The sequence below is a fragment of the Lissotriton vulgaris genome, chromosome 2_1, assembly GCF_964263255.1.
Source record: "Lissotriton vulgaris chromosome 2_1, aLisVul1.2, whole genome shotgun sequence".
Taxonomy (NCBI): Eukaryota; Metazoa; Chordata; class Amphibia; order Caudata; family Salamandridae; genus Lissotriton; species Lissotriton vulgaris.
The window spans coordinates 35,859,171-35,874,476 of record NC_141687.1 but is presented as its reverse complement, the minus strand read 5'-3'; the positions used below and the strand labels follow the sequence as shown (position 1 = coordinate 35,874,476).

Genomic DNA, 15,306 nt, shown 5'->3' with positions numbered 1-15,306 from the left:
GTGAAATGAGCCCGCAGTGGAGTAGAGCGCCCTCTTGAGGAAGTCTTGTGTGAAATGAGCCTGCAGTGGAGTAGAGCGCCCTCTTGTGGTAGGCATGTTTGAAATGAGCCCGCAGTGAAGAGTAGAGCGCCCTCTTGTGGTAGGCATGTTTGAAATGAGCCCGCAGTGAAGAGTAGAGCGCCCTCTTGTGGTAGGCATGTTTGAAATGAGCCCGCAGTGAAGAGTAGAGCGTCGTCTTGTGGAAGGCATGTGTGAAATGAGCCCGCAGTGAAGAGTAGAGCGCCCTCTGGTGGAAGGCATGTTTGAAATGAGCCCGCAGTGAAGAGTAGAGCGCCCTCTGGTGGAAGGCATGTTTGAAATGAGCCCGCAGTGAAGAGTAGAGCGTCCTCTTGTGGAAGGCATGTTTGAAATGAGCCCGCAGTGAAGAGTAGAGCGCCCTCTGGTGGAAGGCATGTTTGAAATGAGCCCGCAGTGAAGAGTAGAGCGTCCTCTTGTGGAAGGCATGTTTGAAATGAGCCCGCAGTGAAGAGTAGAGCGCACTCTGGTGGAAGGCATGTTTGAAATGAGCCCGCAGTGAAGAGTAGAGTGCCCTCTTGTGGAAGGCATTTGTGAAATGAACCTGTAGTGAAGAGTAGAGCGCCCTCTTGTGGAAGTTTTGTCTGAAATGAGCCTGCAGTGGAGTAGAGCGCCCTCTTGTGGAAGGCATGTGTGAAATGAGCTCGCAGTGAAGAGTAGAGCGTCCTCTTGTGGAAGGCATGTGTGAAATGAGCCCGCAGTGAAGAGTAGAGCGCCCTCTTGTGGAAGGCATGTGTGAAATGAGCCCGCAGTGAAGAGTAGAGCGCCCTCTGGTGGAAGGCATGTTTGAAATGAGCCCGCAGTGAAGAGTAGAGTGCCCTCTTGTGGAAGGCAGTTGTGAAATGAACCTGTAGTGAAGAGTAGAGCGCCCTCTTGAGGAAGGCATGTGTGAAATGAGCCCGCAGTGAAGAGTAGAGCGTCCTCTTGTGGAAGGCAAGTGTGAAATGAACCTGTAGTGAAGAGTAGAGCGCCCTCTGGTGGAAGGCATGTTTGAAATGAGCCCGCAGTGAAGAGTAGGACGCCCTCTGGTGGAAGGCATGTTTGAAATGAGCCCGCAGTGAAGAGTAGAGCGCCCTCTTGTGGAAGGATTGTCTGAAATGAGCCCGCAGTGAAGAGTAGAGCGTCCTCTTGTGGAAGGCATGTTTGAAATGAGCCCGCAGTGAAGAGTAGAGCGCCCTCTGGTGGAAGGCATGTTTGAAATGAGCCCGCAGTGAAGAGTAGAGCGTCCTCTTGTGGAAGGCATGTTTGAAATGAGCCCGCAGTGAAGAGTAGAGCGCCCTCTGGTGGAAGGCATGTTTGAAATGAGCCCGCAGTGAAGAGTAGAGTGCCCTCTTGTGGAAGGCATTTGTGAAATGAACATGTAGTGAAGAGTAGAGCGCCCTCTTGTGGAAGTTTTGTCTGAAATGAGCCTGCAGTGGAGTAGAGCGCCCTCTTGTGGAAGGCATGTGTGAAATGAGCTCGCAGTGAAGAGTAGAGCGTCCTCTTGTGGAAGGCATGTGTGAAATGAGCCCGCAGTGAAGAGTAGAGCGCCCTCTTGTGGAAGGCATGTGTGAAATGAGCCCGCAGTGAAGAGTAGAGCGCCCTCTGGTGGAAGGCATGTTTGAAATGAGCCCGCAGTGAAGAGTAGAGTGCCCTCTTGTGGAAGGCAGTTGTGAAATGAACCTGTAGTGAAGAGTAGAGCGCCCTCTTGAGGAAGGCATGTGTGAAATGAGCCCGCAGTGAAGAGTAGAGCGTCCTCTTGTGGAAGGCAAGTGTGAAATGAACCTGTAGTGAAGAGTAGAGCGCCCTCTGGTGGAAGGCATGTTTGAAATGAGCCCGCAGTGAAGAGTAGAGCGTCCTCTTGTGGAAGGCAAGTGTGAAATGAGCCCGCAGTGAAGAGTAGAGCGCCCTCTGGTGGAAGGCATGTTTGAAATGAGCCCGCAGTGAAGAGTAGAGTGCCCTCTTGTGGAAGGCATGTCTGAAATGAGCCCGGAGTGAAGAGTAGAGCGCCCTCTTGTGGAAGGCACGTGTGAAATGAGCCTGGAGTGAAGAGTAGAGCGCCCTCTTGAGGAAGGCATGTCTGAAATGAGCCCGCAGTGAAGAGTAGAGCGTCCTCTTGTGGAAGGTAAGTGTGAAATGAGCCTGGCGTGAAGAGTAGAGCGCCCTCTTGTGGAAGTCTTGTCTGAAATGAGCCTGCAGTGGAGTAGAGCGCCCTCTTGTGGAAGGCATGTTTGAAATGAGCCCGCAGTGAAGAGTAGAGCGCCCTCTTGTGGAAGGCATGTGTGAAATGAGCCTGCAGTGGAGTAGAGCGCCCTCTTGTGGAAGGCATGTGTGAAATGAACTCGGAGTGAAGAGTAGAGCGCCCTCTTGAGGAAGGCATGTCTGAAATGAGCCCGCAGTGAAGAGTAGAGCATCCTCTTGTGGAAGGCATGTGTGTAATGAGCCTGCAGTGAAGAGTAGAGCGCCCTCTTGTGGAAGTCTTGTCTGAAATGAGCCTGCAGTGGAGTAGAGCGCCCTCTTGAGGAAGTCTTGTCTGAAATGAGCCCGCAGAGAAGAGTAGAGCGTCCTCTTGTGGAAGGCATGTGTGAAATGAGCCTGCAGTGGAGTAGAGCGCCCTCTTGAGGAAGTCTTGTGTGAAATGAGCCTGCAGTGGAGTAGAGCGCCCTCTTGTGGAAGGCATGGGTGAAATGAGCCCGCAGTGAAGAGTAGAGCGCCCTCTTTTGGAAGGCATGTGTGAAATGATCCCGCAGTGAAGAGTAGAGCGCCCTCTGGTGGAAGGCATGTGTGAAATGAGCCCGCAGTAAAGAGTAGAGCGCCCTCTGGTGGAAGGCATGTGTGAAATGAGCCCGCAGTGAAGAGTAGAGCGCCCTCTTGTGGAAGTCTTGTCTGAAATGAGCCTGCAGTGGAGTAGAGCGCCCTCTGGTGGAAGGCATGTCTGAAATGAGCCCGCAGTAAAGAGTAGAGCGCCCTCTTGTGGAAGTCTTGTCTGAAATGAGCCTGCAGTGGAGTAGAGCGCCCTCTTGTGGAAGGCATGTGTTAAATGAGTCCGCAGTGAAGAGTAGAGCGCCCTCTTGGGGAAGGCATGTGTGAAATGATCCCGCAGTGAAGAGTAGAGCGCCCTCTGGTGGAAGGCATGTTTGAAATGAGCCCGCAGTAAAGAGTAGAGCGCCCTCTTGTGGAAGTCTTGTCTGAAATGAGCCTGCAGTGGAGTAGAGCGCCCTCTTGTGGAAGGCATGTGTGAAATGAGTCCGCAGTGAAGAGTAGAGCGCCCTCTTGGGGAAGGCATGTGTGAAATGATCCCGCAGTGAAGAGTAGAGCGCCCTCTGTTGGAAGGCATGTTTGAAATGATCCCGCAGTGAAGAGTAGAGCGCCCTCTTTTGGAAGGCATGTGTGAAATGAGCCCGCAGTGAAGAGTAGAGCGCCCTCTGGTGGAAGGCATGTCTGAAATGAGCCCGCAGTAAAGAGTAGAGCGCCCTCTTGTGGAAGTCTTGTCTGAAATGAGCCTGCAGTGGAGTAGAGCGCCCTCTTGTGGAAGGCATGTGTGAAATGAGTCCGCAGTGAAGAGTAGAGCGCCCTCTTGGGGAAGGCATGTGTGAAATGATCCCGCAGTGAAGAGTAGAGCGCCCTCTGGTGGAAGGCATGTTTTAAATGAGCCCGCAGTAAAGAGTAGAGTGCCCTCTTGTGGAAGTCTTGTCTGAAATGAGCCTGCAGTGGAGTAGAGCGCCCTCTTGTGGAAGGCATGTGTGAAATGAGTCCGCAGTGAAGAGTAGAGCGCCCTCTTGGGGAAGGCATGTGTGAAATGATCCCGCAGTGAAGAGTAGAGCGCCCTCTGGTGGAAGGCATGTTTGAAATGAGCCTGCAGTGAAGAGTAGAGCGCCCTCTGGTGGAAGGCATGTGTGAAATGAGCCTGCAGTGGAGTAGAGCGCCCTCTGGTGGAAGGCATGTGTGAAATGAGCCTGCAGTGAAGAGTAGAGCGCCCTCTTGTGGAAGGCATGTGTGAAATGAGCCCGCAGTGAAGAGTAGAGCGCCCTCTTGTGGAAGGCATGTGTGAAATGAACCTGTAGTGAAGAGTAGAGCGCCCTCTGGTGGAAGGCATGTGTGAAATGAGCCCGCAGTTAAGAGTAGAGCGCCCTCTGGTGGAAGGCATGTGTGAAATGAGCCCGCAGTGAAGAGTAGAGCGTCCTCTGGTGGAAGGCATGTTTGAAATGAGCCTGCAGTGAAGAGTAGAGCGCCCTCTGGTGGAAGGCATGTTTGAAATGAGCCTGCAGTGAAGAGTAGAGCGCCCTCTGGTGGAAGGCATGTGTGAAATGAGCCTGCAGTGGAGTAGAGCGCCCTCTTGTGGAAGGCATGTTTGAAATGAGCCCGCAGTGAAGAGTAGAGCGTCCTCTTGTGGAAGGCATGTGTGAAATGAGCCCGCAGTGAAGAGTAGAGCGCCCTCTTTTGGAAGGCATGTGTGAAATGAGCCCGCAGTGAAGAGTAGAGCGCCCTCTGGTGGAAGGCATGTGTGAAATGAGCCCGCAGTGAAGAGTAGAGCGCCCTCTGGTGGAAGGCATGTTTGAAATGAGCCCGCAGTGAAGAGTAGAGCGCCCTCTGGTGGAAGGCATGTGTGAAATGAGCCCGCAGTGAAGAGTAGAGCGCCCTCTTTTGGAAGGCATGTGTGAAATGAGCCTGCAGTGGAGTAGAGCGCCCTCTTTTGGAAGGCATGTGTGAAATGAGCCTGCAGTGGAGTAGAGCGCCCTCTTGTGGAAGGCATGTTTGAAATGAGCCCGCAGTGAAGAGTAGAGCGTCCTCTTGTGGAAGGCATGTGTGAAATGAGCCCGCAGTGAAGAGTAGAGCGCCCTCTTTTGGAAGGCATGTGTGAAATGAGCCCGCAGTGAAGAGTAGAGCGCCCTCTTGTGGAAGGCATGTTTGAAATGAGCCCGCAGTGAAGAGTAGAGCGCCCTCTGGTGGAAGGCATGTTTGAAATGAGCCCGCAGTGAAGAGTAGAGCGCCCTCTGGTGGAAGGCATGTTTGAAATGAGCCCGCAGTGAAGAGTAGAGCACCCTCTTGAGGAAGGCATGTTTGAAATGAGCCCGCAGTGAAGAGTAGAGCGCGCTCTTTTGGAAGGTATGTGTGAAATGAGCCTGCAGTGAAGAAGAGTAAAGCGCCCTCTTGTGGAAGGCAAGTGTGAAATGAGCCCGCAGTGAAGAGTAGAGCGCGCTCTTTTGGAAGGCATGTGTGAAATGAGCCCGCAGTGAAGAGTAGAGCGCCCTCTGGTGGAAGGCATGTTTGAAATGAGCCCGCAGTGAAGAGTAGAGCGCCCTCTTGTGGAAGGCATGTGTGAAATGAGCCTGCAGTGGAGTAGAGCGCCCTCTGGTGGAAGGCATGTGTGAAATGAGCCCGCAGTGAAGAGTAGAGCGCCCTCTGGTGGAAGGCATGTTTGAAATGAGCCCGCAGTGAAGAGTAGAGCGCCCTCTTGTGGAAGGCATGTGTGAAATGAGCCTGCAGTGAAGAAGAGTAAAGCGCCCTCTTGTGGAAGGCAAGTGTGAAATGAGCCCGCAGTGAAGAGTAGAGCGCGCTCTTTTGGAAGGCATGTTTGAAATGAGCCCGCAGTGAAGAGTAGAGCGCCCTCTTGTGGTAGGCATGTTTGAAATGAGCCCGCAGTGAAGAGTAGAGCGCCCTCTGGTGGAAGGCATGTGTGAAATGAGCCCGCAGTGAAGAGTAGAGCGCCCTCTGGTGTAAGGCATGTTTGAAATGAGCCCGCAGTGAAGAGTAGAGCGCCCTCTTGTGGAAGGCATGTGTGAAATGAGCCTGGAGTGGGAGTAGATCGCCCTCTTGTGGAAGGCATGTGTGAAATGAGCCTGCAGTGGAGTAGAGCGCCCTCTTTTGGAAGGCATGTGTGAAATGCGCCTGCAGTGAAGAGTAGAGCGCCCTCTTGTGGAAGGCATCATTTGTGATACTCCTTCTGCTCAAATAAATGAACGGGCACCAGATTAGCTCAGATGGTGACTGCTGGCACGGAGTACCTGATTCGTTGCGGATGTACTGCCGGCCAACGATGGCGCCATCCTCGGTGAGCAGACTGGCAGGAATGTTGGGCTGAGAGGCCACCACTCTATCTTTTCGCCCCCGGGAAAGGCCCCAGCGGTCCCAGCGAGATCGTCTCTCCTCTGCACCTGCAGGACAACGCTGGTGGTTAGCTGTAGCTCCCTGCCCACCCTATGACAAGCCGTGAGAATGTGTGGGACCGGTAGGTTCCCATTATGTTTTTTACAATGAATTACAATGCACTTCAAAAAAACACATGGGATGGGTCCAGTTCTTCAAACATGACAGTATTTTCTATGAAAACAGTTGCTCTTTACCTTGCTTTCACACACGTTTGGACACGTACCAAACAGAGTAGGGCTGTTTATTTATTTATTTATTTATTTGGCAATTTTTAAAGCGCGCAAATACCCTTGGGTGTCTCGGCGCTGTAGATGCAGAACTCTCATGGGGGGGGAGGGGTATGGAGGTTTAGGCAGGGAACAACCAGGTCTTTAGTTTCTTTCTGTTCTCAGATCCCATGCTTTCTGAACAGTAATCTTGTGCCCCTTACTCATGTGATAAACACAAACTAAAACATACTTCTGTCCTCTATCAAATCATTGGGAAAGTACCACCTCTTGTCATTCATGCCCACTCATACCTACTTTTAAATTCTAAACAGCGCTAGCTGTCGTAAACTGGATTTGCTGTAACCTCAGCACATAATAGCACCTAGGCTGCACAACAACACCCAACCAAAAGGAATTAGCAACCACTCATCCAACAGGGATTAAGAAATCTAATCACCAGCATATACCTACTCCAAGACAAAAAAGGCAAACACAAGGGGTCCTATAGAAAGAGGTAGATCTTCATGTATAGAACCACTCATGTCTAAATTCACAACATACACCTAGGAATACCCTTGCTACTTTTCACAATTTACCATTTCCAAATGTAAAGGTACTCCTAGATGTAGACTTACATGGTTTCTTTTCCTCAGTTTAGTGGATGTAGTCTGCATAAACATAATTTATGACTTTAAAGTTACTACTCATAAATTTACAACTGTATTTTAGGTTCCGCACACTTTGAGGAGACCTCCAAAACCAAGGTGGAGACTGATGGAGCAAGGATTCACACATAAAGCGACTTGCTCTTACTCAAGAACGTCGCCTAACCTGTAATCATATTAATTCAACCTGTCCGTCATTTATTTCGCCTTTTTCCCCCAACACGCGGGTGTCCCTAGGAGGCTTGCCTATGTGTTTTTCCATAAAAACAAGCTTGAACTACTGAATGGCCGCTTCGCAGAAATCCAGTCTGCGCATGCGTCGGTCATACCCACGTGATGTGACGCACTCGCATTTTGGAGGGATATTGTTGCTCATGCGCATGCTCTCTGCCAGTTCCTGCTGCTTTTGCATATCTGTCTTTTTTTGCACTAACCTTTAAAGCTATAAATATTATAAATTAAGGGGTGCAGTGAAGCATTACCTGGTATACAGTGTATTCATTTTTTCTGTGTTTCTGATTTGTTTTCGCTTACTTTTCATATATTACGCATCCATGGGCCTGGGTCGGGAGATTGAATCCATTTTGAAGCCTGTAAACTCCCCGCACACGTGATGAGGGAAAAACCCAACTGCGCAGAAGCAGAACTCAGCCAGCTGGCTCCTGAAGCAAGATGCGCCTGGGAACCTACCTAGGTCATGGGAGAAGATGCTGCTATCTACCTAAATTTTGCTACAATGTTTCTATATTCTGTATACTCTCATTGTTTTCCATATTCCTATGCCTGGGAACGTGAACGCAAGGGGCGGGTATGAAAAATTAAATATTCATTGTGGGAACACAGAATTATAGGTGGTAACCATGACATAACCACCTCTCCTGACCAATTATAATTTGGGACCTTGTCACTTGCCACATTTGTGGGTGGTCTAGGGGTCCTAGAATAACTAGTCTAGTTCAGCTTAGAGAAATTGTCCGACTTGTCCGAGTAGCAGACCTGTCACTGACCCTACGAACTCTATAGGTGATTGATACAGAGCGCTGCGGAGCACTCTGTCCGTACCTTCCACAAACTCCATGGGGTGGAAATAGTCTTAAGTGCTGGCGAAGCACTTTGCTGGGAGATTCAAAAAACCCAATCGGGGTTACTGGCGGATTCCGTGCAGAGAGGGGGTAACGCAGGCGTTGCATCCGAAGCTGCAGGTGTTGGTCGTGCCCTTTGATGAGCCCAGTCCTGATCCAAATCCTGAGGGGTATCCTGTCCTGGCTGTCCATGAGCTGTACCTGCTCGCCTACTGGCATTCTGATTCCTTGAGGGTCCTTGTCATCGCCTATTCCCAAGCTGACCCGTGGCCAGGGTTGGTCCTCATTCCCGTCCTAGGTAAATATTCTATGTGGGTGTCCATCTGACTATACTCTTACCTTTCCTCTTCTTAATAAAGCACTCTTGCCTGTGATATTGCCCTATCACCTTTAAAAGTGATTTATATGCAATTGTTTATTAGTGATGTTCCACTTCTCTCCCCACCTGTAGGATATTATTAAATTGTCATATTATTTTAGTGTGTTCCATTTTTCCTTCCCTTTAGTATGTTTGCAGTGAACTTAGTAAGAACAGCATAAAAGTCTAGTTTAAGAATACTAGTGCACATGTTAGGTCCTTCTCAAGTCCCTTGCCTTAAGTTTAAGCTCGTACTGAATAGCTTGTTCCCCAATGCTCATACCCTGTAGTGTTCCCCATTACTCTAATGGTACTTGCCCTAATCCATAGTTACATTGTGGCTTTAATTCTGTTTATCGATGTACTGATTTGTATCTGCCTCATTATCCTGGCATATTCATTCTAAAATTTCTTCATATAAACTTTGAAAACCCATCAGGTGTCTGTGGTCATTATACAGTATAAAGTGTAGATAAATGTACTAAGTGTATAAAAGTTATACTCCTTTAGGAATCTTGTTTGCCTGTCCACTGCTAGCTCCTGATCCATTAGGAGTAATGTTCCTGTGGTAAGTCAGGTACCTGAATAGTAAGTGGTGTGAGAGTCACCCCCCCCCCGAATTACTCATAGTAGTGTGGAAAGGTTTCACCCGGTTCATGCAAACACTGTCATCATATGCACGCCAGGGCCCAGTGCGTGGAAATTTGGTAAACTAGTGACCCGGGTGACCTGCGCGCTCTATCAGTAATTTTCTGGTAGCAGTAGTATGGTTAGGACTAGTTAAGATAGGTAGACAAGATAGTTAATAAACAAACCGTGAAAATAAATGTGCTGCTGCTCTATTGATTGCATTGCTTCAAATATTGCGCAAATGTTTTAAAGGATTTTTATATATATGTAAATGATTTTTGCATTGCTGCTATAAGTATTATATGTAATATTAACAAAATTGTCTGTGAGCGTTCAGTGTAGTCCGAATCCCCGGGGAAGTCTATAGCTAACGGTGAGCAGAATCCGGTTAGCTGGTGAGGTCGCTTGTTGTGAGTCATTAGTGCATGGTTAGGAAGGACCGGAAGCACTAATTAGGATCTTTTTTTTTTCTGAATAAATGATAGCTACGAGTCCTGTTGTATAAAACTTCCATTGTGATATCACCTAGTAAGAGTCACATGCGGAAGGAGTAATAAGGTCTCCGAAGCTTGCATGGCAAGCAAAGTAGTCCACTGGTGAAAGCCTGACTTAGTATATATCCCGGAAAGAAGTGGATGAGTCAGAGGAGTAGCGGGTTCTATATTGCTCGTGTGGGAGGTTAGACAGGGAAGTCTATCCGGAGTGAATGAAAAGTAGACAGAAGTGGTTTACTTGTAGTGAGAGAAAATTTTTCTTTCTATTTAGAACACTCAGACACAGCGGCGAACATTGCATATTGTTAACTAAAATTTGCACTTGCACTTTAGGGAAAATTCAAAGTTTCCGTTACCTTGTGAAGGAGGGAGTCAGTCGGAAGACTGCTCTGACGTCACTCCGTGCCGCGCTGGTATTGGTCGAAACAGCGGGTGTGTAATGGAGCTGAAATTGTAAGGGAGGGGTGAGTGCCGGAGCGCGAGACCTCGTCTCACGAAAGGCCGCGCACCCATTGGACAAGGATTTTGTAGTCACGGTGTTGATTGGTTACTGCGAGATAGAAGTCGCGTTAGCATTGGAAGCACAAAGGTAAACAAAATTAATCAACAGGAGCTTGAGAAGAGTTTGGAAAGGTGTATGTGGTATCCTGAGTTTATACCTAATCCACAGTACTTAGGCTTTCATAAGGAACAGATTCTACGAGGTAGACCGCGCATAATGTACGGAGTAAAGAGAAAAATGTCATTTGCCGATAAAATAAAGAATTTTTTTAAGACCGACAAGCCCATTAGAACGAGGGAGGGTGTGATCATTCCCCCGCCAAATACTCCTGCCTCCTTCATGATGTTTGAAAAAGGGTATCATACCTGTGTATGGTGAGAAAACTGGGTAAAGTATACTGCAGATGACGGAGTCCTAGCATTTCCTATCGATGGTACTTTTAATGGCAGAATCCTGTTTAACTTAAGAACCCGAATGAATGACATCCCAGACCCAGATTAACCCAGTACGAAGCACTAGAAGAATGGGAGATTGAGGCTCTGGAAAGAGATAGACCCCGGATGGACAAGGGAGTAAGCAAATGGTATCCAAAGGTCCAAAAAGAAACCAAAGAGCAGAGAATGAAACAGTGGAGACAGAATATGATGGTTGAGGGGTTGTTTCCAATGATGGGGGTACTCGAACAAGAGAAAGGGAAAAGTACAGAGAAAACCCGTCACTTAATGACCGTGGGGGACTCAGAAGATGAACACCTAGAGGATTTGTTGATGAAAAATCCACCTCCCTATGTTGCAGAGTCAGAGCCTATGAGTCCACCGAACCCGTTCTCAAAATATCCCAGGTATCGAAGGGCCAGTGAGACAGACGTAACTGGTACTGAAAGTAAAGCCAGTGATGGTGATGGGTTTTGCAGACCTAGTACCGCGATTCCAAATTATCGCCCTTTTGGGGAAGACCGACCAAGTTTGGTCCTTCCGACTGCCCCAAATATCTATCCTACATTGGTACCCCAAGTGATGCATGACAATTCTTCAGAAAGGGTTTTGCGTGAGCGAGAAAGGGAAGCCCTGAACAAACAGCGAATTGAATTGATTCAGACCATAGCTCAGATAAATCCCAGTCCGGATTCACTGACTATCCCAGTAACTATCGGTCCAGCCATACCCCTTTATGGGGATACACTGGCTAGTCCAAGAACTCCAATTATACCTACCCCTAGTATTCCTCCCCCAAGAAAAGAGCCGCTCATAGTCGATGATCATGAAAGTGAATGTGAATCCGTGATCTCCTTGATGGATCTGCCTATAAGGGAACCTGGGACCAGTGTACCAAGGGCAAGAACACAGGCTAGGACAAAGGAAGTCCTGATTGAAACCACTTCAGGGGTCAGGAGTGCCACTGTAGTTTCTCCAGAAGAATTGGATAGATGGACCAAAGAGTTAGAAAAGGACACACCCCAACCGAAACCCTTAGAGATCTATAGACTAAGGATAGAAATAGAGGAACTAATGGCTGGTAATGTAGTATTGGACCGGTTAAACTCCTTTAGTGAAGACGAGTTACTATTCATCAGCAAAAACCTTACCCGAAATGCTAGATTGCTCCATGAGAGATTGATGGACACTGCCGCAGACATGGGAATTGATGTTAGTCGTTCCAAAGTCCTTCAGAAACCCTACAGAGCAGATTTTACCGACAAAGACTTAGAGAACATGAATGTGTCAGGAAAACAAACTCAGATAAAAGAATTGCTGAAGCTTCTACAGAAATGGGGGGATGTAGAGAAATGGAAAACCCGGTGGGCAAAGAAAAAGGAAGATAGTAGGGCTAAACCCATGGCTTCAGAATTCGTGCTGAAAGAAGTAGGTCCCACAGAGAAATCGTGTCCCATGAGAGAAGTACCTGGGGGAAAATATGTCCATGTCCCTTGGTCCCGACAAGACATTGTGTCATTTACTAATGACTTTCCAAAATTGCGGGAGAAACCAGTTGACTGGCACAGACAGGTCGAACGCTTCATAAAGGTTCAGAAATGTCTTCTGAAAGACCTGGATGGGTTTTTCGACATTGTGGTGCCTGTAGATTTGTGGACCGAATGCAAAATTGAAATTGATTGGCCCAGTGATGAATATGAGCGTGACGCCAAAACCGGAGCTCCCTCACCTGAAGTAATGAGGAAGTATGATCAAGTCATACAATACCTAAAGAAAAAGGTGCCCGCAAAAGAAACTGATTGGACCCGGATATATAGAACTACCCAAGAGCGCGATGAAACCGTCCATTCCTTTTATGAAAGGTTACTACAGGTGTTCAACCTTACAGTGGAATTGATAATGTGGACATGAAGGATATGACCCATTTCAGTTATAGATTTGTGTTAGGATTAAGGCCTGAAATATCCCAGTGGATTCGAGATAATAAAATCAGTTGGCAGGGCAAGCCCATAGATGATGTCCTCAAGTATGCCAAGTACTGCGAGGATGAGATAGAAAACAAGAAGAAAGCCCTCAAGGAGAAGGTCATGTGGGCACAAGTGAAATTGGCTGAACAGCAAGAAAAACAGTTAAGTAAATTGAATAATAATAATAATGCCCAAAATTCCAATGCTGGGGGAGGAGGGAAACCCCGGGTAAAAATGAGTCGGGAGGAGGCTATGAAAAAGTTCCCCTGCCACGGGTGCGGTCAGATAGGGCATTGGAGAGACGAGTGTCCACATTTGCAGGCTGGTAATGCCCCCGTAAATGGTTTAAATCCACAGGTGCAGAAAGAGGGGACACGAAAGAACCAACAACAGGTAAAGCTGCCTCCATTGCCTCGCGCTCCTAGACAGAATTATAAGAATCAGGGTCAGCAGAATGAAAGGGCTGAGGTATGGGAAGGAGAGAATGAGAGAAATGCAGCAATTCCGCAGTTTTTGTTAAATGATTCCTTCCTCTGTGATGATCAAGATTGACGGGGCCTGAGGGGGAGGGACAAGGAGTGCGTACTTGGCGCCTCCTTACCGGTAGACCAGACTGGACCATACATTGAAGGAAAGGTTGAGGGAAAAGACGTCACCTTTTTATTGGACACTGGTGCTACCCGTTCTACTGTGAGAACAGTAGATGTTCCTAACCTACCCCTCTCGGGAGAAGCAATCCAAGTAGTGGGTGTCTCCAATCAGATAATCAGTACTCCAGTAACTGAACCAATGGAGATTTCCATAGGGAATTTCAAGGAAATGCACAGATTTGTGGTCTGTGACTCCAGTCCCGTGAACCTGCTAGGACGAGATTTGCTGTGCAAAATGAACTGTACCATCTTTTGCACACCAAATGGTGTCGAGATTCAGACCCCAGATGAAGATGGCCTGTACAAATTGATGTTAGTAAGACCTGACACCGAGATTAGACCCTTGTCCATTGAAGACTTACCTGAAGAACTGCAGCTAAGAGTGGTACCTGAAGTATGGGATTTCACGGGAAGAGATGTGGGCTTAATGGCAAATGTGGACCCAGTTAAAATAGCAATAAAAACAAATGCTGTTTACCCAAGAACCAGACAATACAAAATGAGTGCAGAAGTAGAAGCTGGAGTTGCAATCGAAGTAAACCGGTTGCTAGAAGCGAACATCATACAGGAAGTAATGAGCAGTCCCTGTAATTCGCCCATAATTGGAATTAAAAAGCCTAGCGGAAGGTACCGGGTAGTGCAGGACCTGCGCAAAGTAAACCAAATTGTTGTACCTTGCTGCCCCATTGTGCCTAACCCCGCAGTGATACTGTATCAGATTCCTTGGAATGCAGAATGGTTCACTGTCATTGACCTGTGCCATGCATTCTTTTCCATCCCATTGCATCCAGAAAGCAAATTCCTTTTTAGTTTTGAATTTGACAGCCATGTATATGTCTGGAATCGTGTCCCCCAGGGGTACACCGAAAGTCCATCGATTTTCAACCAGATTCTAAAAAGATGCCTTGAATCTTTAGTACTGCCAAGAGAGTCTGTTCTGGTACAGTACATAGACGACCTTCTGGTGGCGTCTAAAAGTCAAACTGACTGTGTCACTGATACCATTGCCTTGCTGAATCACCTAGGAAAGGGAGGACATAAGGTATCACCAGACAAATTACAGTTCTGTAGGAACTCAGTGAAATATCTGGGGCACCAGATAGAGAAAGGGATTCGAAAAGTCACTACAGAAAGGATCAAGATAATTCAAACTATGGACTTACCCAGAACCCAGAAAGAAGTAAGAATGTTCCTAGGAGTTGTAGGATACTGCCGGCAATGGATTGTAGGATTCGCAGCTCTAGCCAAACCCCTGTTAAAGATGACCAAGAAAGGAGTGGAAGACCCAGTCAGTTGGGACGATGAAAGCATGTCCGCTTGGGTAAAATTGCGAAATTGTCTGTGCTCTGCTCCTGCATTGGGAATGCCTGACTAATCCAAGAACTTCGAACTGTTCTGTGACACAAGAGATAATTGTGCTCTCTCAGTCCTAACACAGGAGCATGGGCTGATCAGGCGTCCCGTGGCCTATTTTTCGGCCACCTTAGATCCAGTGGCTGCTGGATTACCCGGATACCTGAAAGCAGTAGCTGCTACTTGCGCTAGTCTGGAACAGAGTGAGAATATTGTAATGGGACATCCTGTCACTGAATATGTTCCACATTCTGTTGTAATCTTACTGACCCGAACCAAGACCCAGTATCTCACCCCTAGTCGGCTGACTAAATATGAGAGAATTCTAATAGGTGCTGAGAAAGTAATTATTTCCCGGTGCAATGTCTTGAACCCTGCAACCCTGTTGCCCATTCCTCTGGATGTAGAAGCAGAGGGTGAAATGGAGCATAACTGCATAGATTTAACAGAATTTAGCACTAAGCCACGTCCTGATATCAGAGAAGTAGCCTTACTTGATGAGGATATTACGATGTTTGTGGATGGCTCGTGTTTGAGACATGAGGATGGAGGTCTGAGTGCTGCCTATGCCGTAGTCACATTGGCGACAACCCTGGAAGCATCCTACCTATGCGAAGTAAAATCTGCACAAGTAGCAGAGCTAATCGCATTGACAAGAGCTTGTAAGCAGGGGAAAAACAAAAGAGTAACTATTTATACTGACAGCCAGTACTGTTATGGGGTTGTTCATGACTTCGGCCAACTATGGTTACAAAGAG

General features: G+C 47.8%; 1 protein-coding gene across 3 annotated transcripts in view; it reads right to left on the bottom strand.

The window, feature by feature from the left end:
* SPEG (striated muscle enriched protein kinase) overlaps positions 1 to 15,306 on the bottom strand; it is a 1,422,155-nt gene that overhangs the window by 303,200 nt on the left and 1,103,649 nt on the right. For all 3 annotated transcript variants that reach the window (XM_086954403.1, XM_086954404.1, XM_086954405.1), the window contains one exon: positions 6,060 to 6,209. In XM_086954403.1, coding sequence (XP_086810529.1) covers positions 6,060 to 6,209 — 150 coding nt within the window. The remainder of the gene's footprint in view (positions 1 to 6,059; positions 6,210 to 15,306) is intronic.